This window comes from Scyliorhinus torazame, chromosome 18 (genome assembly GCF_047496885.1).
Source record: "Scyliorhinus torazame isolate Kashiwa2021f chromosome 18, sScyTor2.1, whole genome shotgun sequence".
In the NCBI taxonomy this organism is placed as follows: domain Eukaryota; kingdom Metazoa; phylum Chordata; class Chondrichthyes; order Carcharhiniformes; family Scyliorhinidae; genus Scyliorhinus; species Scyliorhinus torazame.
This window is the reverse complement of record NC_092724.1, coordinates 68,240,036-68,263,533: the sequence shown is the minus strand read 5'-3', so window position 1 is coordinate 68,263,533 and position 23,498 is coordinate 68,240,036. Positions and strand designations below refer to the sequence as shown.

Genomic DNA, 23,498 nt, shown 5'->3' with positions numbered 1-23,498 from the left:
CACACTCCCCTCTCCCAATTTACAACCATTCAGATAGTAATCTGCCTTCCTGTTTTTGCTTCCAAAGTGAATAATCCAAATTATACTTCATCTGTCATTGATTTCCCCACTCGCCCAACCTGTCCAGATCATGCTATAGGATATTTGCATCCTCGTCACAGTTCACCATCCCAACCAACTTGGTATCATCTGCAAACTTTGTGATGTTATATTTTGTTCCCTCATCCAAATCAATAGTATATATTGTGAATAGCTGGGACCCCAGCACCGATCCCTGTGGCACCCCACTAGTTACAGCCTGCCAATTTGAAAAGGACCCATTAATTCCTACTCTTTGCTCTCTGCCAACCAGTTTTCTATCCACCTCAATACACTTCCTCCAATCCCATGAGCTTTAATCTTGCACAATAATCTCTTATGCGGGACTTTGTCAAACGCCTTCTGAAAGTCCAAATATACCACATCGACTGGCTCCCCCTTGTCAACTTTACTTGTTACACCTTCAAGGAATTCCAACAGATTTGTCGAGCATGATTTCTTTCCCCATCATAAACCCATGCTGACTTTGACTGATCCTGCCAGTGCTTTCTAAATATTCCACTATAAAGTCCTTGACAATGGATTCAAGAATTTATCCCATTATCGATGTTTGGCTTACTGGTCTATAATTTTAATTTAATAATTTTTATTGTCACAAGTAGGCTTACATTAACACTGCAATGAAGTTACTGTGAAAAGTCCCTAGTCGCCATATTCTGGCGCCTGTTCGGGTACGTGGAGGGAGAATTCAATGTCCAATTCACCTAACATGCATGTCTTTCGGGAATTGTGGGAGGAAACCGGAGCACCCGGAGGAAACCCACACAGACATGGGGAGAACGTGCAGACTCCGCACAGGTGACCCAAGCCGGGAATCGAACCTGGGACTCTGATGCTGTGAAACAACAGTGCAAACCACTGTGCTACCGTGCTGCCCAAAAATTCCCTGTTTTCTCTCTACCTTCCTTTTTAAATATTGGAGTGTCATTAGCTATCCTCCAACCTGCAGGGACTGTTCCAGAGTCTATGGAATCCTGGAAGATGACCACCAATGTATCCACTATTTCCAGAGCCGCTGACTTTGACTGATCCTGCCAGTGCTTTCTAAATATTCCAGTATAAAGTGCACTCTAGGATGCAGATTATCAGGCCATGGGGATGTATCCACCTTCAATCCCATCAATTTTCCCAGCACCATTTCTCTACTAATATTGATTTCCCTCTCAATAAACCTTTCATTCTCCAACATTTCTGGTATCCTTTATGAAGAGGATTTTGCTCCTAAACCTCTTCACCCTTTTTAACTTCAGTCTTGCCTTTTAAAAACAATTTCAAATCTTTCAAGCCACCTAACACTGCTGCAAAATATTATTGGCATAATGTTTTCTCTATGACGAGTCTTGGAATGTTTTCTGAATATTGAAGGTACTTTTAAAATGCAAGTTGTTGATTTCTTATTGTTTTGATTATTGGTCAGCCATTGTACTTGCTCTATGTTCAAGTCGTAGTTTTGTTGGTGAGTAATTGATGTTCGCGCATTAGTAAGCATCGATCTTGCCCCATTGATACATGGTTCACAATTATGGGGGACTTGAGTTAGAAATAAATGAGCTACTTCTCCATAGATATGTAAAATTGGAGGGCTGCTTGTCATACACCATGTTAAAGTGCAAGACAAACTGAAGAAAACTCTTCAGCCCAGTGTTCTTGGGCAAGGAATGTTGTGTAACACTGAGTGAATTGTTGGTCAACTGCTGACATGATGATCCCACTGCAGCTGTTTCCCACTGCAGTACAAGTAACAGCCATTTTTTTGTGTGTGTCATACTGTCTATAATCTGCTCCATCATCACTGTTCGTGCTTTCAGCTGCCTTGTTCCTAAGCTCTAGAATTCCCTCCCTAACCCTCCATTGAGAGAATGGGCAGATTGTGGTCGGTGTTAATTATTACGACCATTGAAGGATGTCACTCTCCCACCAATCTGCCTCCAGCTAGAGGTGAAAGTACAGTGCTGTAACCCAGAGCAAAACACTTGCGAAAAATACATCGCCAGCTCAGTAGCAACCTTTTTTTCAGATTTCATCTGAAATCCTGTGTTACCAGTGGAATTTTCTGGTCACAAATGTGAACTCACTTGGGATAGACACATATGGTGTCATATAAAAAATTTAAGATGTTGCATAATCGGTATACTGTTAAAGATTTCGGTATACTGTTAAAGATTTCAAGCACAATTATCTTTGTGAGCACCTGATTTCTCAGACAGGGTGGATCTCCAAGGCTAAAATGCAGTCTATTTTACAGCAATACGACGCTGCCAAAAGTTGATAAGTTTCAAGTGTCGCACTGATTTATAACACCTATTTTGTGCTTGAATTTGGGCTGGAATAGGCACTGAAAGATCACCATTGAACTAGAAAGCTTTCAGTGAGTAAAAAAAATCTCACTATAACTAAAATAAAATTGACATGGGTAAAAATATGTTCAGTTCAGTGGTGCTGGAGCAGGCCACAAAGGATTAACAGCAGCAAAGTAAGAGAGCAGTATGAAGGGCTAAGTCCAGTGAAGGTAGAATAAATGATTGGCTAATCAAATATTTGTCTTGCAGCAAATTGCTTATGGTGTATGTAGTCCTAGGTAGAGGTTGAGACTTCCATTGCAAATGAAATTAAATGCAGTAACTCTGGTAGTTAGTGAACCAGCAGTAGGAAAATGGTCATGAAAGCTGCAAGATTGTTAGCAAAACTGAACTGGTTCATTCAGTGATGCCTTCCGGTAAGGGAATCGGGTCTTGTCTGCATGTGACTCCAGTTCCCCAGATTGTGGGTGATATTTAAAATATCTATGTAGCATTGCCACATCCCAAAAACACATTTTAAAATAAAAAGATATGTGTAATTATAGACCAATTTATGCTGCACCCACACAGTGCCATAATATAATGGTCTGATCTCTCTCCCTAATTTGAATGCAAAGTAGTCTACTTGCTTTGCTTTTTCTACTTGCATTTATGTTTGAGAAATCATTGATGAATAAAGAAGGAGTGGTAATAACAGGATGGACCTTGCAGGTACTGTGACCAGTTGCTTTGTAAAATAAAATACTGGAAATCTGAAACCGAAACATAAAAAGCTGGCGAGACCAGGCATTTGTGGAATAAACAGGAATTTGATACTTGCGGTGGGTTGACCAGCAGTGACCTCCGTTCCGATGGAAGATGTGCAGGTGTTCTGTCCGCAACTTTTTGGTTGACCTGCTATAAATTGTTTGTTCTCTGCTCTTCAGAATCAGGAAGTGGGTCATGCCAGGTTAGTTGGCAAGTGTCATTTTTAGACCGGTCTATAAAATGCTGATAAATGCATTGCATGCAAAGTATATTTTCTGATGTTCTTGATACATTTTGAGCAATGTTGAGTGACGTGGAATTAAAAGCACCCTACTTTAGTTTCAGGCTTGTTGCTGTATTTAATTTTCTGGTGTATGGCATAATGGCTTTGAAATAGTGGATAAAAAGTTCCTTGCAAACAAAATAAATTGAATCGCTTCAATGTTTTAAGCCGAGTTTAAGTGTGGTGAGCAAGCATTCGGAAGAAACTAAATAAAAATACTGTTAGAACCATAACACAATTACAGTGCAAAAAGAGGACATTCAGCCCATCATGTCTGTGCCAGCCGAGAAAAGAAACTGACCACTCATTTTAATCCCACTTTCCAGCACCAGTTCCATTGGATTGCAGATTCAGGTGCAGATCCAGGTACCTTTTAAATGAGTTGAGTGTTTCAGCTTCAACTGCCAATTTAGGCAGTGGATTCCAGACGCCTACCATCCTCATGTTTTCCCTCATGTCCCCTCTAATCCTTCTCTTGTCTCAGGCTTCTGGATATTGCTGAGTTGAACACTATGATGAGCATGTATTGAGAGGGTGGAAATGGTAAATCTTGCATATAGAAATGGGAGCTATTCGAGCCTTTTCTGCTCTTTATCCTTGTCTGGGTTGTCATACCAACCCAGACAGCCTAAATGTTTGACAGTCATTGATGGTAGTCAACAGAGGTGGGTAGAACTGGCTAGACATGATTGTCCTTTTGGGTCAGATTTCACAATTGAACCGGAGGCTCTGAAACTGTTGTGACTGTGCAGTTATTCTGAGTACTGGGTTGAAGTGCCAATAAAGCCACCAGAGAGATGTACCGCAGCTGATGAAAGCCTGCGATTGTTTCATGTGCGAGTGTGGAGAGAGGTTAAGCTGTAAATGGTTTAAAATGGTATTTATATCATTATTGAGGGTGGCACTGTTGCTTCACAGGGTCAGGGTCCCAAGTTCGATTCCCGGCTTGGGTCACTGTCTGCAGAGTTTGCACGTTCTCTCCGTGTCTGCGTGGGTTTCCTCCAGGTCCTCCGGTTTCCCCCTCACAAGCCATGAAAGATATGCTGTTAGGTGAATTGGACATTCTGAATTATCTCTGTGTACCCGAACAGGCGCCGGAGTGTGGCGACTCGGGGATATTCACAGTAACTTCATTGCAGTGTAAATGTAACAATACTAAAGAGTATTATTATTTAAGTCATCTTTTTGAAAAATATCAAACCATAAAGTGCCTGAATCTTGATGGAAATTTTTGTAGCAAATCCCATGACTGTTGGATCCATCGTTGGTTTCTGGTCTTGTGTTTTTGGAAACTATGTGGCATTGACAATAGTTTTAATGGTTGGGTGTAAATTCCCCTTATTCACATCAAGGCATTTTGACTGGCAATATGATTGTATTGTTAAATATATTTCTGTGGAACACAACCACTGTGCCTTTTCTCTCATACAATGAGCACCAGTAATGTGAGAGATTAAGTTGCATACAAATGACACAAATATGATATTTTTAAAATGTATCTCTTGTGGCATTGGATAATTGACAAAAGGCCTAGAGCAGTATGTGCAGTGAGAAACCCCCCTCCTTGTCTTTAACACACAGGCTTTCAATGTTGTGTTAATAAATCAAATCCATGTTTCTAATAGACTGCTGAAATTAAAATTGAGAAAATCTGTTACACTGCAAACCTTGAAAGTTCAGAGCAGCATTGAAACTGACTTCTTCCTTTCTGTTATTTATCCTTCAGGTAAAGTCGCTGAAGGAAAAGATTGAAGCAGAGAAGGGAAGTGATGCTTTTCCAGCTGCTGGGCAAAAGCTAATATATGCAGGTAATGTGAAATTTTACTAGTTCATAAGGCATAGTGTGCATAAAGGTTCAAGCTGTTGACACAGTCACGTGCAGGAACTAACATATAGGTGTAGTTAGGGACGTAGAAAAGGAAGTCGACCATTTAGTTGCTTGACCCTGTTTCCCCCATTCAATTTTTTAAAAAAAATCAATTTAGAGTACCCAATTCATTTTTTTCAATCGAGGGGCAATTTTGTGTGTCCAATTCACCTAGCTTGCATGTTTTTGGGTTGTGGGAAACACGAGGAGAATGTGCAAACTCCACACCGACAGTGACCCAGAGCCGGGATCAAACCTGGGACCTCAGCGCCGTGAGGCCACAGTGCTAACCCACTGCGCCACCGTGCTGCCCGTTTCCCCCATTCAATGAGACCATGGCTGATCAGTAACCCGACTCCATTTGCCTCAAATCACTTAATTGTTACAGTTTTCTTTTAAATCTATTGGTCTCAATTTTAAAATTAATAAGTGATCAAGATCAAGTATCAATTGTCGTGACTTCCAGTGGCCCCCATGGTCTGATTGGTCGCACACAAGGGGGCTCCTGCTTGGAGGTGTTGGTTTTGCACCTGTCTGCCCATTTAATGGGTGACCTTTGTGGATGAAGTGAGAGGAGGGTAGTATTTCTCCCCCAGAGTGGAAATTTGGTGGGATACTAGACCCACCAAAAGTCGGTGAGAGCTGTGGCTCAGGAATTGGAGGATGCTCATGGCGCAGCACCGTTGGAAAACATGGTGGAGGGGGCAGGGTCATTGCCATCAGCCACATTGCCTGTGGAGCAGTTGATGGACTTTATTATGGGGGAATTTCATCAACAGCGAAAAGAGATGCAGGGTGACTGGTCTAGTACGATTGAGGGAGCAATAGCCCCTCTTCGCGGGACTTTGGACCGTGTGGAGAAGTGTTTGGAAGCACATGGTGCAACGATCCAAGAGGTGGAAGGGCGTTGTCGGATCATAGCGACCGGATCGTTGTTAGAGGCGGAGATGGTGATGCTGGGGGAGTCTTCTGAGGGTGGGCAACCAGGAGAATCGGTCCAGGTGGCAGAACTTGTGAATCGTGAGTTTGCTGGAGGGAGTGGAGCTACGACACTGGCTATGACTCGGGTATGTTTGAGAAGTTGGTGGAGGAAATGGTCTTTGATGAGGCCTCAGAAGTTGGTTGTGCCCATCAGTCCTTGAGGCAGAGGCCGAGGGCCAGGGAGCCGCCTCGGCGGTGATTGTGTATGCACAAATTCCAGGACAAAGAAAACATTCTGAGCTGGGCCAAGGCGACTCAAGACTGTAGCTGGGAGAGGAATTGGATCTAAATTTACCAAAATATTGGGGGTGACCTGGTCAAGCGACAGGCAGGCTTTATCAAGGTCACGGTGGCGCTTTTTCTGAGCAATGTTCAGTTCGGGCAGCTGTACCGGCCAAACTTTCGGTGACTTTCCAGGGCAGGGAATATTAACTTTAAAAAAAAATATTTAGAGTACCCAATTCATTTTTTCCAATTAAAGGGCAATTTAGCGTGGCCAATCCACCTACCCTGCACATCTTTGGGTTGTGGGGCCCTTTGGAGCTCCAGATGAGAGTCGCCATGTTAGGCTGTGTTGGATGGACTGAAAGAGGGGAGGTGCTGGTAGGTTTTTTGGCTGGGTTTATTAGGGGAGGATGGAGGGGTGGCCATTTTGGACAGGCACAGGTTAGTGAGGGGACGGATGGTTGGGCGGGGCTTGGGTTAGGTGATGGTGGCAGACCTTAGCAGAGGGGGAGTTCAGAAACCTCCGGTGAGGATTGTATCGTGCTATGTGCGCAGGTTAAATGGTCCGATTTAAACAGTCTCGGGTGTTCGCACACCTAAAGAATTTGAGGGCCGGTGTGGTTTTCCTGCAGGAGACACATCTACTGGTGAAGGATCAGGTAAGGTTAAAGAAGGGATGGGTGGGGCAGACGGTCCACTCGGGATTTGATTCTTTGCGGTTTGCGGTACTGTTCAGTTTTAAAACGTCACCGTGTCTGCGTGGGTTTAGCCCCCACAGCCCAAAGATGTGCAGGGTAGGTGGATTGGCCACGCTAAATTGCCCCTTAATTGGAAAAAATGAATTGGGTACTCTAAATTTAGCAAAAAAAAAAAGGGTTAAAGTTGAGAGGCAGAGGTTGTTGGAAGTTATTGTAAATGTAGATTGTAGGTATTCGGTGGCCAGACTCTGGAGCTGTTGGCGGAAAGGAAGAAATTGCAGGGCAAGTTTGATTGGTTGAAAACTGGGAATGCGGTGGGTCATCTTCGCCGGTTAAGTGGGGTTCAATATAACTATGGGGAAAAGATAGGTCACCTGCTAGCCCACCTGTGCAGGTGGGGGAGGGCGGGGTGCGCTGTGTGATGGCACCGGAGAAAATCAATGAGCTATTTGATGCCTTTTGACAGGGGTTGTATTGATCTGAATCTGAGGATAACATGGTCGTGGGGCACTTTTTGGATGGGTTGGTATTTCTGGAGGTGTAAGAGGAGAAGCAACGGCCATTGGAGGTGCCATTGGGGCTGCAGGAGATTATGGAGTGTGTGGGATTGATGCAATCGGGGAAGGCTCCAGGGCCAGATGGCTTCCCGGTTGAATTTTCTAAACAATTTTTGGTGGAATTGGCATCTCATCTCTTTAGTATGTTTTTTTTATAAAAAAACAACAACATTTTATTAAGGCAATTACAAATGTGAACATAACTCAATAAATAACACCCACCCCCAACCAACAGCCATACCCGACCAACATGGCTTACACACACAGTTCCCCAGTCCCCTCTCCACTCGCTGATCCCGTCTAAACTAAACTATTTCCCCCTGCCCCCCTCATTCCCTAATTGTATCTGCTAACAGTTTAATTTTCCCTGAAGAAGTCGATAAACGTCTGCCACCTCCGGACAAACCCTAAAGTTGATCCTCTTAGGGCGAACTTCATTTTCTCAAGCCTGAGAAACCCAGCCATGTCGTAACCCAAATCCCCGATTTCGGGGGCTCCGAGTCCCTCCACGCTAGTAAGATCTGTCTCTGGGCTGCCAAAGAGGCAAAGGCCAAAACATCAGCCTCTCTTTGTCCCTGGACTCCTGGGTCTTCCGACATTCCAAAAATTGCCACCTCTGGACTCGGTGCCACCCTTGTCTTTAAAAATGTGGACATGACATCGGCAAATCTCGGCCAGAATCCCCTAAGCTTCGGACATGGCCAAAACATCTGGACATGGTTTGCGGGCTCTCCCGCACACCGCCCACATCTGTCCTCCACACCTTCAAAAAACCTGCTCATCTGGGCCACTGTCATGTGTGCCGGCACGTATACATTCATTAGAACCTTAAATTGTATCAGGCTGAGCCTGGCACATGATGAGGATGTGTTGACTCTACTCAGAGCGTCCACCCATGGACCTGCCTCTAGTTCCTTGCCCAACTCATCCTCCCATTTATACTTTACCTCCCCTATCTTGGTTCCCTCCCACTCCATGAGTTCTTTAGAAATTTCTGAGACCCCCCCCTCCACTCACATTTTTGAAACTACCTTATCCTGTATCCCCGGGGCGGTAGAAGCGGAAAGGTCGAGACCTGCCTCCGTACAAAGTCCCCCTCCTGCATATAACAAAACCCATTCCCTCCTGGCAGTTCAAACTACTCCTCCAAATCCTCCAAACATGGAAAGCTCCCATCAATAAGCAGGTCCCTCAATCTCTGCTCTCTGCCAGCTCCGAAACCCCCCCCATTCAACCTCCCCGCCACAAACCGGTGGTTCCCACAAATTGGAGCCCACACCGACACTCCTGCCACTCCCATATGCTTCCGCCACTGTCCCCAAACCCTCAATGCTGCCATCACCACCGGGTCTGTGGAGTACCGAGCCGCAAGAATGGCAGAGGTGCCATTACCAGTGCTCCTAAACTTGTGCCCTTACATGATGCTGCCTCCACCTGCTCCCATACTGACCCTTTCCCCACTACCCACTTCCTAATCATAGCTATATTTGCTGCCCAGTAATAATTCCTAAAGTTTGGTAAGACCAGTGCCCCCTTTACTCGTGGGGTTTTACCCACCCATACAAACCCAGAGATCACCACATTGACCCTCTTTTTTGGATAAAAATAGGGAGACACTGAAAAATAAACAAAAATCTCGAGAGAACCGTCAACTTTACGGTCTGTATCCTCCCTGCCAATGACGAGGGGAGCATGCCCCACCTCCGAAAGTCCTCCTTAATTTGCTCAACCAACCGGGCCAGATTTAATTTTACTGTAATCTCCGTGCCACCTGAATTCCCAAGTAATGGAAACTCCCTCCCACCACTTTAAACGGCATCTCCCCCAGCCTCCTCTCCTGCCCCCTCGCCTGGATCACAAAGACCTCACTCTTACCCATATTCAATTTATGCCCCGAGAACCGGCCAAATTCCTCTAGGATACGCATAATCTCTGCCATCCCCCCCTAACGGGTCAGAAATATACAGGAGTAGGTCGTCCACATATAATGAGGCCCTGTGCTCCCCCTTCCAGTCCTTTAACGCTCTCAGCGCTAAAGCCAACGGTTCTATAGCCAAGGCAAACAGCAATGGAGAGAGTGGAATCCCTGCCTCGTCCCCCGGTACCGTCTAAAATACTCTGAGCTCACTTGGTTCGTCCACACACTTGCCACCAGTGCCTGGTACAACAACTGGACACAGTCTACAAAGCCCTGCCCAAACCCAAACCGTCCCAGGACCTACCACAAATAATTTTGCTCCATCCGGTCGAAGGCCTTTTCCGCGTCCATAGTGACCACTACCTCCACCTCCCTACCCTCGGAGGGCACATTGATAACATTCAAGTGCCTTCTAACGTTGGCCGTTAACTGCCTGCCTTTGACAAACCCCGTCTGGTCCTCCCCTATCACTCCTGGGATCAATCTTCTATTCTCGAGGCCAAGATCTTGGCCAGCAATTTGGTGTCTACATTCAGAAGGGAGATTGGCCTCTATGACCCACGCTGTTCTGTGTCTTCTCCCGCGTCAGAATCAGAGAGATCGAAGCCTGTGACATTGTTGGAGGAAGGACATCTCGCTCCCTAGCCTCATTGAACACCCTAACCAGCAAGGGCACCAGTACCCCAGACAACGTCTTACAGAATTCCACTGGGTATCCGTCTGGCCCCGGGGCCTTGCCTGACTGCATAGCCTCCAATCCCTCCACTACTTCAAAGAGCCCGTTCGGGGCTCCCAGACCCTCCACCAATCCTTCCTCCAGCCATGGAAACTCTAGTCCTTCCAAAAATCGCCTCATCCCCTCCACCCCAGCTGAGGGTTCCGACTCTTACAGCCTACTATAGAATTCCTTGAACATCCCATTCACCCCCGCTGTGTCCAAGATCATGCTCCTCCCTCTTTCCTTCACTCTTCCTATCTCCCTGGCCGCCCCCCGTTTCCTGAGCTGGTGTGCTAACATCCTACTGGCCTTCTCCCCATATTCATACATCACCCCTCTCGCCTTCCTCAACTGCCCCACCGCCTTCTCTGTAGCTAGCAGACCAAAGTCCATCTGTAGCTTCTGCTGCTCCTTCCAACAGCCCTGCCTCCGGAGCCTCCGAGTACCTCCTGTCCACCTGGAGAATCTCCCGAACCAGCCTGTCCATTTCCGCCCACTCCATCTTCACCTTATGTGCCTGTATCGAAATAAACTCCCCCCTAACTACTGCCTTCAACGCCTCCCATACCATTGCTGCCAAATCCTCCCGAGTCGTAATTCTGGATTGCCTCCCTCACTTGCCCACACACCACCTCATCTGCTAACAGTCCTGCATCTAATCTCCCAGTGCGGGCGCTGCCCCCCCCCCCCCCCCCTGCTCACCCGTAAATCCACCCAGTGTGGGGCATGGTCCGACATTACAATCGCTGAGTACTCGGCATCTACTAACCCCACCAGGAAAGCCCGATCCAAAACACAAAATTTGATCTGAGAGTATACTTTGTGTACATTGGAGAAAAAAGACAACTCCTTCAATCTCTGCCGTCCAAACCTCCACGGATCTACCCCTCCCATCTGCTCCATAAACACTTTTAGTTCCTTCGCAGCCGCTGGCACCCTCCCTGTCCTCGAACTCGACCGATCCGGTCTCGGATCTGGAAACCATATGATCCCCCATGATCAGCCGATGAGAGTCCAGGTCGGGAATCTTCCCCAACACCCGCCTCATGAACTCCGGGTTTGTTGCATAAATGTTCACCAGCACCCCCTCCAGCTTCCCACTCACCATAACGTACCCCTCAACCCCCGAGTCCACCACTATACTTTCCACTTCAAATGACACTCGCTTGTCTAGCCCAACCCATCCCTTCCTCAGCCTAGTCTGTTCCACCATCCTCGGGTGTGTCTTTTGTAATATTGCCACATCCGCCTTTAAACTCTTCAGATGCGCGAACACGTGAGCCCTCTTGACCAGCCCATTCAGCCCTCACAGGTTCCATGTGATCAGCTTGGTCGGGCCACCCCTGGCGTTCAACCATATCCCTTCTCAGGCCAGCCCGCGTCCCGTGCCTCTTCAGGCCCACCCCCAGGTGCCCACCGTCATCAACCCCCATCCTGTTGCCTATCCCTCCCTTGTCAGCAGATCTATACCCCCCTCCCTCTCCCTCCGCCCCGACCCCGTAACAAAATAACAGTCCCAACCCCCATCAACAAACTTATCACCTGCTCGCCCCCCATTGCGATTCTGTGAGCTAGCCTGTCCAGCCAGCGTGGTAGCCCCCGCCCATGGCGCCAGGCATCCTACCCCCCACCCCCGCTCGAGCAACTTTCATATGCAAACATTACAATCCCCAACAAACACAAAGAAGACAATTCCACCCACCATCCCCCCATTAGGAACCCAGTTAACCCGCAAACAAAACTGAGCAGCCCCAAACTTAGTGCAGAACAATACATACAAAAGAAAAAGAAGTTTAACAGCAGTTCAAAGACACAACTACCCGACCCCAAGTTCAATGTCCTCCATCTCCTGCCAGTCCCTTGTCCCTGATAGTTCATCGCCTCTTCTGGCGATCCGAAGTAAAGTTCCTGGCCCTCATATGTGACCCACAAACACGCTGGATACAGCATGCCTAACTTCACCCCCTTCTCAAAGAGGGCTGATTTTGCTTTATTGAAACTCGCCCTTTTGGCCAGTTCCACACCCAGGTGCTGATGGACTTGCAGCTCGCTGCCTTCCCATAAGCAGCGCCTCATCTCCCTGGCCCACTTCCAGATCTGTTCCTTGGTCCAGGATCCAGTGCATTCGTACCACCATCGCCCTTGGTGGCTCGTTCCTCAGTGGCATCCTCATAAGCGCCCTGTCACCTCCAAGGGTTGAGCAAACGCACCTTCTCCCAGCAACTTCTCAAACAAGCGCATCACGTATGCACCGGCATCCGATCCCTCGCTGCCCTCCGGCAGGCCGACAGTCCGCAAATTCTGTCTGCGTGATCTATTCTCCAGATCCTCCACTTTGCCCTGCAGCCTCTTCTGATGGTCCTTCATCAGCCCCATCTCCACCGCCATCACGGCTAGCTGATCGTCATGCTCGGCCACTGCCTCTTCCATCTTCTGGATCGCCTGGCCCTGGGTTTCCAATCTCTGCTCCACCTTCATTGGATTCACCACCCTGACTAGGCCTTCCAGATATTCCTTTCTCTGCTGAGCAAATTTCTCATGGAGAAAGGCCACAAGTTGCTCCGTCGACCACTGAGCTGGAAGTTTCAGTCTCTGACCGTCCGCCATATTCCCCTGTATCGCAGGCTCCACTCCCGTTTTCGACCATCATTCTCTTCTTTTCAGACCACTTCTGGTCCACAAATTCATACACTGGTGGGGAATCCTCCTCTTCTACGTCACCAGCATCTTGTTTTATCGATCAAATCCACCATAAATCGGGGAAGCGGTCTAAAAAGTCCACAGCGAGCGGGAGCCACCAAATGTGCGACCACTCACGCATGGTTGCCACTGGAAGCCCCTCTTTCGTATGTTTTAATGAATCGTTGGCAAATGGGGAGTAGCCGGCTACGCTGGCACAGACTTTTATCTCATTAATCCCCATGAAGGACAAGAACCTGACTGAGTGTGGATCTTACAGGCCTATCTGGTTATTGAATACGGCCATGAAGGTATTGACCAAGCTGTTGGCGAGGTGGTTGGAGGGGTGTGCGGCAGATGTGGTCTCGGAAGATCAGAGGGGGTTTGTTGAGAGGCAGTTGTTCTCCAGTAATATCAGGCGATTGTTGAATTATGACCCAGTCGCAGAGTAAAGTATCAGAGGTGATCGTTTCAATGGATGCAGAGAAGGCCGTTGACTGTTTTGAGTGGCGGTACTTGTTCAAGATTCTTGGGAGGTTTGGGTTCAGGCCGACGTGCGTTGCATGGCTCCAGTATTTATGCCTCTTGCATGACGTGAGGATGAATGTGATGAATTTGGGGTAGTTTAGGTTGCATAGGGGGACAAGGCAGCGATGCCCGTTATCCCTGTTGTTGTTTGCGTTGGCTATTGAGCCTTTGGCGATTGCCCTGCGAGCCCCAAATGAGTGGCAGGGGATTGTGTGTGTGTGGGGGGAGGGATTGGGGGGGGGGGAGGGATTGGGGGGGGGGGTTGCGGTTGAGAGCATAGGGGGTTGTACGCCGATGATTTATTGTGGTATGCTTCAAATCCATTGGGGCGCATGGGGAGGATTATGGACCTGTTGGAGGCATTTTCAGGGTACAAATTAAGTGTGAGAAAAAGCTTGCTCTTCCAGTGAATGCCTAGGGTAGAAGTGTGAACCATGGGACCTTGCCATTCAGGGTTGCACGGTTTCGCTATTTGGGGATTCAGATGGCTCATGACTGGGCAACTAGGCACAAATGGAATCTGATTGGTCTGGTAGAGGGGGTCAAAGGAGATTTGAAGAGGTGGGATGCCCTGCCACTGGCGAGGAGACTATAGACCATGAAAATGTACGTGCTGCCAAGATTTTTATTTATCTTGCAATCCCTGCCAATTTTCGTTCCCAAGGCATTTTTCCGGAGGGTGAATAAATAGATTTCTGAATTTGTTTGGGTAAACAAGACGGCGAGGATTAGTAGGGGGCACTGGGGACAGCTCTGCTCCCATTTTCTCCGGGGAGGTACACTAGCAGTCCCATGGTGGTGCCATCGATCAAAATCCGGAATCACTTGAGGCATTTTAAGCTAGGACATATGTCAGTATTGGCCCCAATATGTGGGATTCACAGTTTATACCTGGAGGGATACAAATAGTTTCTCTCTATCCACCCTACCTGTTTTCCCAAATTTCTTGAAAACTGCCTTCAAATCACCTCTTAACTTTGTAAATTGTTGAGAATGCAACCCTATTTTTTTCCAACTTTCCCCCATTTAACCCATTGAGTCCAGGTATCTTTCTGATAAACCAAATCTGCACTCTCTCTTCAAGGCCAATATATCACTGCTAAGGTATCATGCCCAGAAATTCCCACTGTGCTACAGGTGTAGTTTACCCAGGGCTTCCTTGAACTGAAGGATGACTCCTGCACCCTTCCATCCCTGACCTCTGGATGTACCGACCAGCATTCCATTAATAATAATCTTTATTATTGTCACAAGTAGGCTGACATTAGCACTGCAATGAAGCTACTGTGAAAAGCCCCTAGTCGCCACATTCCGGCGCCTGTTCGGGTATAAGGAGGGAGAAGTCAGAATGTCCAATTCACCTAACAGCACGTCTTTTGGGACTTGTGGGAGGAAACCGGAATACCCAGAGAAAACTCACGCAGACACGGGGAGAACGTGCAGACTCCACACAGACAGTGACCCAAGCCGGAAATCGAACCTGGGACCCTGGATCTGTCAAACAACAGTGCTAACCACTGTGCTACCGTGCCTTGTCTCTCAGTGTCTGAGACCAGGGTTCAATTCCAACCTTGGGTGAGTGTCTTTGTGGAGTTTGCACGTTCTCCCCATCTGCATGGGTTTGCTCCTGGTGTTCCGGTTAGCTGCTGAAGTCCATTATCTGGGGCAGCACGGTAGCATTGTGGATAGCACAATTGCTTCACAGCTCCAGGGTCCTAGGTTCGATTCCAGCTTGGGTCACTGTCTGTGTGGAGTCTGCACATCCTCCCCGTGTGTGCGTGGGTTTCCTCCGGATGCTCCGGTTTCCTCCCACAGTCCAAAGATGTGCAGGTTAGGTGGATTGGCCATGATAAATTGCCCTTAATGTCCAAAATTGCCCTTAATGTTGGGTGGGGTTACTGGGTTATGGGGATAGGGTGGAGGTGTTGACCTTGGGTAGGGCGCTCTTTCCGAGAGCCGGTGCAGACTCGATGGGCCTCCTTCTGCACTGTAAATTCTATGATTATCTATGATTATGATTATCTATGATTATCAAGGATTTGGAAAGTAGTGGTAGACAAAGTCAGCATGTATTTACGAAAGGGAAATCATGCTTGACAAATCTACTGGAATTGTTGAAGATGGAACTAGTAAAGTTGACCAGGGAGAACTGGTGAGTGTGGTTTATTTAGACTTTCAGAATGCTTTCGACAAGGTCTCGCATAGCAGATTACTATGTAAAATTAAAGCGCATGGTTTGAGGAGAGACTAAATCGATTAGGATTATATTCATTGGAGTTTAGAAGAGTGAGGGGAGAAATCTCATAGAAACTTACAAAATTCTAACAGGATTAGACAGGGTAGATTCAGAAACAATGTTCCTGATGGTGAGGGAGTCCAGAACTACGGGTCATAGTTTGAGGATAAGGGGTAAACCTTTTAGGACTGAGTTGAGGAGAAATTTCTTCATCCAGAGAATGATGAATCTGAGGAATTCACCACCACAGAAAGTAGTTGAGAACAAAAGATTGTGTGATTTCAAGAAGGAATTGATAAAGCTCCTGAGGATCAAGGAATGTAGGGGGAAGATGGGATCAGGATATTGAATTTGATGATCAGCCATGATGAATGGCCTACTCCTGCTTCTATTTTCTATGCATGTGCAGGTTGGGTGGATTGGCCATGCTAAATTGCCCCGTAGTGATTTGATGCAGTTATAGGAATAGGGCAGGGGAGTGGGCCTAGGTAAAGCGCTCTTTCAGAGGGTCAGTGCAGACTCAATGGGCCGAATGACATCCTTCTGCACTGTAGGGATTCTATGGATTTATTATTTGCACCTGTTCATGACGTTTTATATTGTTTCCTTGGACCTTCACTGTATCTAGCCTTTTTCACTTTATGCTATCATTTCTAGATGCAAATTGGATGACCTCCGATTTGCCTATATTAAATTCCATTTGCCATAATTGTGTTGATATTGATAGGTTATGAATCCATTCCCCAATGTGGATTACAGTGCCATCTATCTTGATATTTGGAAATATGGCTTTCTATCCCATCATCTAAGCTGTTAATAAATTTGGTGAACAGTTGAGGCCTTAAAACCAATTCCTGGAAGAGCGGACTTCCGGTTGCGGTGATGCACTGCTAAGCTGCACGTTTCGGCAGCTCCCGTTCCAACGGACTTTTGGGCTCTTATCGGGAGCCCCAACGGAAGTTTTTTTTGACCTAACCCAGTGTGGGGTGACGAAGGAAGGAGTCCCCCCGGGTGTGTATGGAAAGGAGCGGCGGTAGTGGCCAGATTGCGAAGGATCCTTTGGAGCAGCGGCAGAGAAGAGAAGGGAGAAGCAAGATGGCGGCGGATGGAGCCCAGATGGTATGGGGCCCGGACCAGCAGGAGTTTCTCCGATGATGTGTGGAGGAGCTCAAGAAAGAGGTGCTGGCGCCGATGCTACTGGCAATCGAGGGACTGGAGGAAACACAAAAGGTCCAGGCGATGGGGCTCCGTGGAGTGAAGGCAAAGGCAGCCGAAAATGAAGATGAGATACAGGGCCTGGTGGTAAAAACGGAGACACGTGAGACACTACACAAGAGGTGCATAGAAAGGCTGGAAGCCCTGGAGAACAGCTCGAGGAGGAAAAACCTACGGATTCTAGGTCTCCCCGAAGGAGCAGAGGGAGCTGATGTTGGGGCTTATGTGAGCGCGATGCTCCACACACTAATGGGAGCTGAGGCCCCAACGGGCCCCCTGGAAGTGGAGGGAGCGTACCGGGTCCTCGTGAGAAGACCAAAGGCAGGTGAAACACCAAGAGCAAGAGTGGTGAAGTTCCATCGCTACAGGGACAGAGAGATGGTCCTGAGCTGGGCCAAGAAAGCACGGAGTAGCAAATGGAGAATGCGGTGATACGTGTGTATCAGGACTGGAGTGCGGAGGTGGCGAGAAGGAGGGCGAGCTTTAACCGGGCCAAGGCGCTGCTCCATAGGAAGAAAATAAAATTTGGGATGCTGCAGCCGGCGCGATTGTGGGACATGCACCAGGGCAAGCACCACTATTTCGAGACGGCGGATGAGGCATGGACATTCATCCATGAAGAGAAACTGGACTAGATTTGAGATTTTGATGCTTGGAGAGAAGCAGCGAGGTGGTGGTACAGAAATGTAAAGTGGGGAAAGGGGAGGGCTATTGTACAGCAATGTTGGACGGGGAATTTTTCTCCCCCTGTTGGGGGGGACACGAAGAAATGTGGGCGCCGGTGGGAAAAGGGACAGGGAAGGGGAATGAGGGAACTGCGCCATAGGGGGCGGGGCCGAGAGGAAAGCGCGGGTATCTTTCCCGCGCTATGGAAATTATAGCGGGAAAACGGGCGCAGGAAGGAAGGGAGCCCCACACGCAGGGAGGTCAAAGAGTGAACGGGGGAAGCCGAGGTCAGCCAGAGTTAGCTGACGTCCGGAAGCAATATGGGGGGAGTAACCAAGCTAGAGGATGGCCCCCCAATCCGGCTGATCACGTGGAATGTGAGAGGCTTAAATGGGCCAATTAAGAGGGCACGGGTGCTTGCGCACTTAAAGAGACTGAAGGCGGACGTAGTCATGCTCCAGGAGACACACCTGAAGGTGGCGGATCAGGCTAGACTAAGAAAAGGACGGGTGGGACAGGTATTCCACTCAGGGTTGGATGCGAAAAACAGAGGGGTGGCAATATTGGTGGGGAAACGTGTATCATTCGAGGCTAAGAATATAGTGGTGGACAACAGGGGCAGATATGTGATGGAGAGTGGCAGACTGCAGGGAGAGGCGGTTGTGCTGGTGAATGTATATGCCCCGAATTGGGATGACGTGGGATTCATGAAGCGAATGCTGGGATGTATCCCGGACCTGGAGGTGGGAAATTTGATAATGGGGGAGGGGGGGGGGGGGGATTTTAACACAGTGCTGGATCCAGGGCTGGACCGGTCCAGATCCAGGACTGGGAGAAGGTTGGCAGCGGCCAAGGTGCTCAAGGGATTTATGGAACAAATGGGGGGAGTGGATCCGTGGAGATTCGCCAGGCCGATGGCTAAAGAGTTCTCTTTCTTCTCCCACGTCCATAAGGTATACTCCCGGATAGACTTTTTCGTTTTGGGAAGGGCACTGATCCCGAAGGTGGCAGGAACGGAGTACTCGGCCATAGCTGTTTCAGACCACGCATTGGGTGGATCTGGAACTAGGAGAGGAAAGGGAGCAGCGCCCACTCTGGCGACTAGATATGGGACTACTGGCGGACGAGGGGGTCTGCAGAAGGGTGAGGGGGTGTATTGAGCGATACCTGGAGGTCAATGACGATGGGGAGGTTCAGGTAGGGGTAGTATGGGAAGCGCTGAAAGCGGTGGTTAGAGGAGAGCTGATCTCCATCAGAGCCCACAAGGGGAAACAAGAGGGCAAAGAAAGAGAGAGATTAGTGGGGGAAATTTTAAGGGTGGATAAAAAATATGCGGAGGCCCCAGACGAAGGGCTATACAAAGAAAGACGAAGACTACAGACGGAGTTTGACCTGCTGACCACGGGAAAGGCAGAGGCACAGTGGAGGAAGGCACAGGGGATGCAATATGAGTATGGGGAAAAGGCGAGCCGGCAGTTGGCCCACCAACTTCGGAAGAGGACTGCGGCGAGAGAGATCGGGGGAGTTATGGACGAAACGGGAAATATGGAGCAGAGAGCAGGGAAAGTGAACGAGGTGTTCCAAGACCTTTTATGAGAGGCTATATAAGTCCCAACCCCCGGGGGGGAAAGAAGGAATGCTACACTTTCTGGACCAGCTAAGGTTCCCGAAGGTGAAGGGGCAGGAGGTGGCAGGTCTGGGGGCGCCAATCGAGGTGGATGAGGTGATCAAAGGAATTGGGAACATGCAGGCAGGGAAGGCCCCGGGACCAGACGGGTTTCCGGTGGAATTCTACAGGAAGTATATGGATCTGTTGGCCCCGCTTTTGGCGAGAACCTTTAATGAGGCTAAGGAAAGGGGGATGTTACCCCTGACTATGTCGGAGGCGACGATATCGCTAATCCTGAAACGAGATAAAGACCCGCTGCAATGCGGGTCATCCAGGCCTATCTCACTCCTAAATGTAGATGCCAAACTGCTGGCCAAAGTGATGGCGACAAGGATAGAGGATTGCATCCCAGGGGTGGTGCATGACGATCAGACAGGGTTTGTAAAGGGGAGACAACTGAATGTTAATGTACGAAGGTTGCTGGGGGTGATGATGACGCCCCCACCGGAGGGGGAGGCATAGATAGTGGCGGCAATGGATGCAGAGAAGGCATTCGATAGGGTGGAGTGGGACTATCTATGTGGGAGGTGTTGAAGAGGTTTGGGTTCGGTGAGGGGTTTATTAGATGGGTCAGACTCTTATATGGGGCCCCGATGGCAAGCGTAGTCACAAACCGGCAAAGATCGGGGTATTTTCGGCTACATCGGGGTACAAGACAAGGGTGTCCCCTGTCCCCGTTGGCAATTGAACCACTGGCCATAGCGCTGAGGGATTCTAAGTGGAGGGGGGTGCTTAGAGGGGGAGAGGAACACCGAGTGTCGCTCTACGCGGATGATCTACTGCTATACGTTGCGGACCCGGTAGAGGGGATGCCAGAAGTAATGCAGATACTTAGGGAGTTTGGAGAGTTCTCGGGATATAAACTAAATATGGGGAAGAGCGAGCTTTTTGTAATGCACCCCGGGGAACAGGGAAGGGGGATAGATGCTATGCCGCTGAGGAGAGTGGAAAGGAACTTCCGATACCTGGGGATCCAGGTGGCCAGGAACTGGGGAACCCTGCATAGACTTAACCTGACGCGACTGGTGGAGCAGATGGAGGAGGACTTTAAGAGGTGGGATATGGTGCCGCTATCGCTGGCGGGCAAAGTGCAGGCAGTTAAAATGGTGGTCCTCCCGAGGTTTCTTTTCGTGTTTCAGTGCCTCCCCATTCTGATCACAAATGCCTTTTTTAAAAAAATAGACAGGAGCATTACGAGCCTTGTGTGGGCAGGAAAGACCCCGAGAGTAAAGAGGGGGCTCCTGCAGCGCAGTAGGGACAGAGGGGGACTGGCGCTGCCGAGTTTGAGCGACTACTACTGGGCCGCCAATGTGTCGATGGTCTGTAAGTGGATGAGGGAGTAAGAGGGAGCAGCGTGGAAGAGGCTGGAGATGGCGTCCTGTAAGGGAACGAGCCTAAAAGCGCTGGTGACGGCGCCGCTGCCGTTCTCCCCGAAAAGGTACACCACACACCCAGTGGTGGTGGCAACCTTGAGGATCTGGGGGCAGTGGAGGCGACACGGGGAGTGACGGTTGCCTCGGTGTGGTCCCCGATAAGGAATAACCACAGGTTTGTCCCAGGGAGGATGGATGGGGGATTCCAGTGTTGGCAACGAGCAGGAATTAGGAAGCTGAGGGACCTGTTTATAGACGGGACGTTTGCAAGTCTGGGAGCGCTAGAAGAAAAATATAAGTTGCCCCCGGGGAACGCCTTCCGGTATATGCAAGTGAGGGCATTTGCGAGGCAACAGGTGAGGGAATTTCCGCAGCTCCCGACGCAGGGGATCCAAGATAGTGATTTCTGGGGTATGGGTTGGAGAGGGCAAAGTGTCCGAAATATACCAGGAGATGAGGGACGAGGGGGAGGTGATGATAGAGGAGCTGAAAGGAAAATGGGAAGAAGAGCTGGGAGAAGGGATTGAGGAGGGGCTATGGGCTGATGCCCTAAGTAGGGTAAATTCCTCGTCCTCGTGTGCCAGGCTTAGCCTGATTCAATTTAAGGTTCTACATAGAGCACATATGACGGGAGCAAGACTGAGCAGGTTTTTCGGGGTGGATGACAGGTGTGGGAGGTGCTCGGGAAGCTCGGCGAACCACACACACATGTTCTGGTCGTGTCCGCCACTGCATGAGTTCTGGGGGGGGCGTGGCAAGGGTAATTTCAAAGGTGGTGAAGGTCCGGGTCAAGCCAGGCTGGGGGTTAGCTATATTTGGGGTTGCGGAAGAGCCGGGAGTGCAGGAGGCGAAAGAGGCCGATATTTTGGCCTTTGCGTCCCTAGTAGCCCGGCGTAGGATTCTACTCATGTGGAAGGAAGCGAAGCCCCCAGGCGTGGAGGCCTGGATAAACGACATGGCAGGGTTCATAAGATTGGAACGTATAAAATTTGCATTGAGAGGATCGGCTCAGGGGTTCTCCAGGCAGTGGCAACCGTTCCTTGACTATCTCGCGGAACGATAATGAAAAGATAGAAATGACAGCAGCAGCAACCCGGGGGGGGGGGAGCACTATTCTGTGTTTTTGCTATTTGTTTTTTCTTTTTAGTTTTTGTTGTAAGTTCACTATATTATTTAAATAATGTTATCTACCAGTTAATGTATAATCTCTTGTTGAGTTGTAAAAACGGAAATATTTTTGTTTGAAAAATTTAATAAAATATATATTTTTTTAAAAACCAATTCCTTATGCGACTCCAGTAGGCACATTCTACCAGTTGGATCGGCCCCCTGCTGCTCAACTAACTTGCTCAACAAGTATATAATTTGTCCTCGGTTCTATGTGTTTTAACTTTATCTAACGGCTTTTGCCGAGGGTCTTGACCAAATCCCTTCTGGAAGTTCTTATAAATATGATGCATAGAAATTCCCCAGAAAGGTACTTCGGTCACCCCTTCAAAGAAGTCAATCAGGCCTGTCAAAAATGACCTACCCTTACAAATGCTGGCTCTTTCTGATCAGTTTAAAAATTTCAGTCATCTTCTCCTTAATTATCGATGTCAGTAATTTCCTGACAACCAATGTTAGGTTAGGGGCGGCACGGTAGCACAGTGGTTAGCACTGTTGCTTCACAGCGCCAGGGTCCCAGGTTCGATTCCAGGCTTGGGTCACTGTCTGTGCGGAGTCTGCATGTTCTCCCCGTGTCTGCGTGAGTTTCCTCCGGGTGCTCCCGTTTCCACCCACAAGTCCCAAAAGATGTGCTTGTTGAGTGAATTGGACATTCTGAATTCTCCTTCTGTGTATCCGAACAGGCGCCGGAATGTGGCGACTCGTGGCTTTTCACAGTAACTTCATTGTAGTGTTAATGTAAGTCTACTTGTGACAATAAAGATTATTATTATAACTGGCCTATAATTCCCAGGTTTCCCTCTTCCATTTTTCTTAAAACCTTTAATTGACCTAAACCTGGGAATTGTGTAGATGTTTACACATCTATATGCAATGTTATTCATGAAGACCTGCCTTCTCTACTTTGCCCCTTCCCTGAGGCGATCCTCAGGTTAAATAACCACTAGTCAGCTCTCCCCCTCAAAGGGGAAAGCAGCCTCTGGTCATCTGGGACTATGGCGACTTTACCTTTTACCTATATGCTACTGCTAGTTATGTACATATCATGTACTGTAAACCACCAAAGAGTTTCTCCTACTGTATTTACATTTTGTTTCCCTTAACTAAGTTTCCCTGTTATTGTATTGGAATAAATACAATGTGCCTCTGTGCCAATTGTTTAAATTAACGTTGATTGCAAAAGGACTGGAGTATAAAAGTAGAGAAGTGTTGTTGAGATTGTATAGGGTGTTGGTGAGACCACATATGGAGCAATGTGTCCAGTTTTGGACTCCTTATTTGAGGAAGGATATGGTGGCAGTGAAGGCAGTTCAGAGGAGGTTCACCAGATTGATTTTGGGGATGAAAGGGTTGATGTGGGAGGAGAGATTGAATCGTCTGGGCTTACACTCACTTGAGTTCAGAAGAATGAGAGGGGATCTGATCAAGGTATATAAAATAGTAAGAGGGATTGATAAATTAAACGTAGACCAAATGTTCCCGCTTGTGGGGCAATCTAGAATGAGAGGTCACTGATATAGGTTGAGGTGGTAAGATTTAAATCTGAGACGAGGAGGAACTATTTCTCGCAGA

The 23,498-nt window shown here is 48.3% G+C and overlaps 1 protein-coding gene across 1 annotated transcript in view; it reads left to right on the top strand.

Moving 5' to 3' along the window:
• Positions 1-23,498, top strand: part of LOC140395273 (calreticulin-like) — a 220,808-nt gene that overhangs the window by 156,023 nt on the left and 41,287 nt on the right. Inside the window, exon 11 of the mRNA XM_072482842.1 lies at positions 5,156-5,237. Coding sequence (XP_072338943.1) covers positions 5,156-5,237 — 82 coding nt within the window. The remainder of the gene's footprint in view (positions 1-5,155; positions 5,238-23,498) is intronic.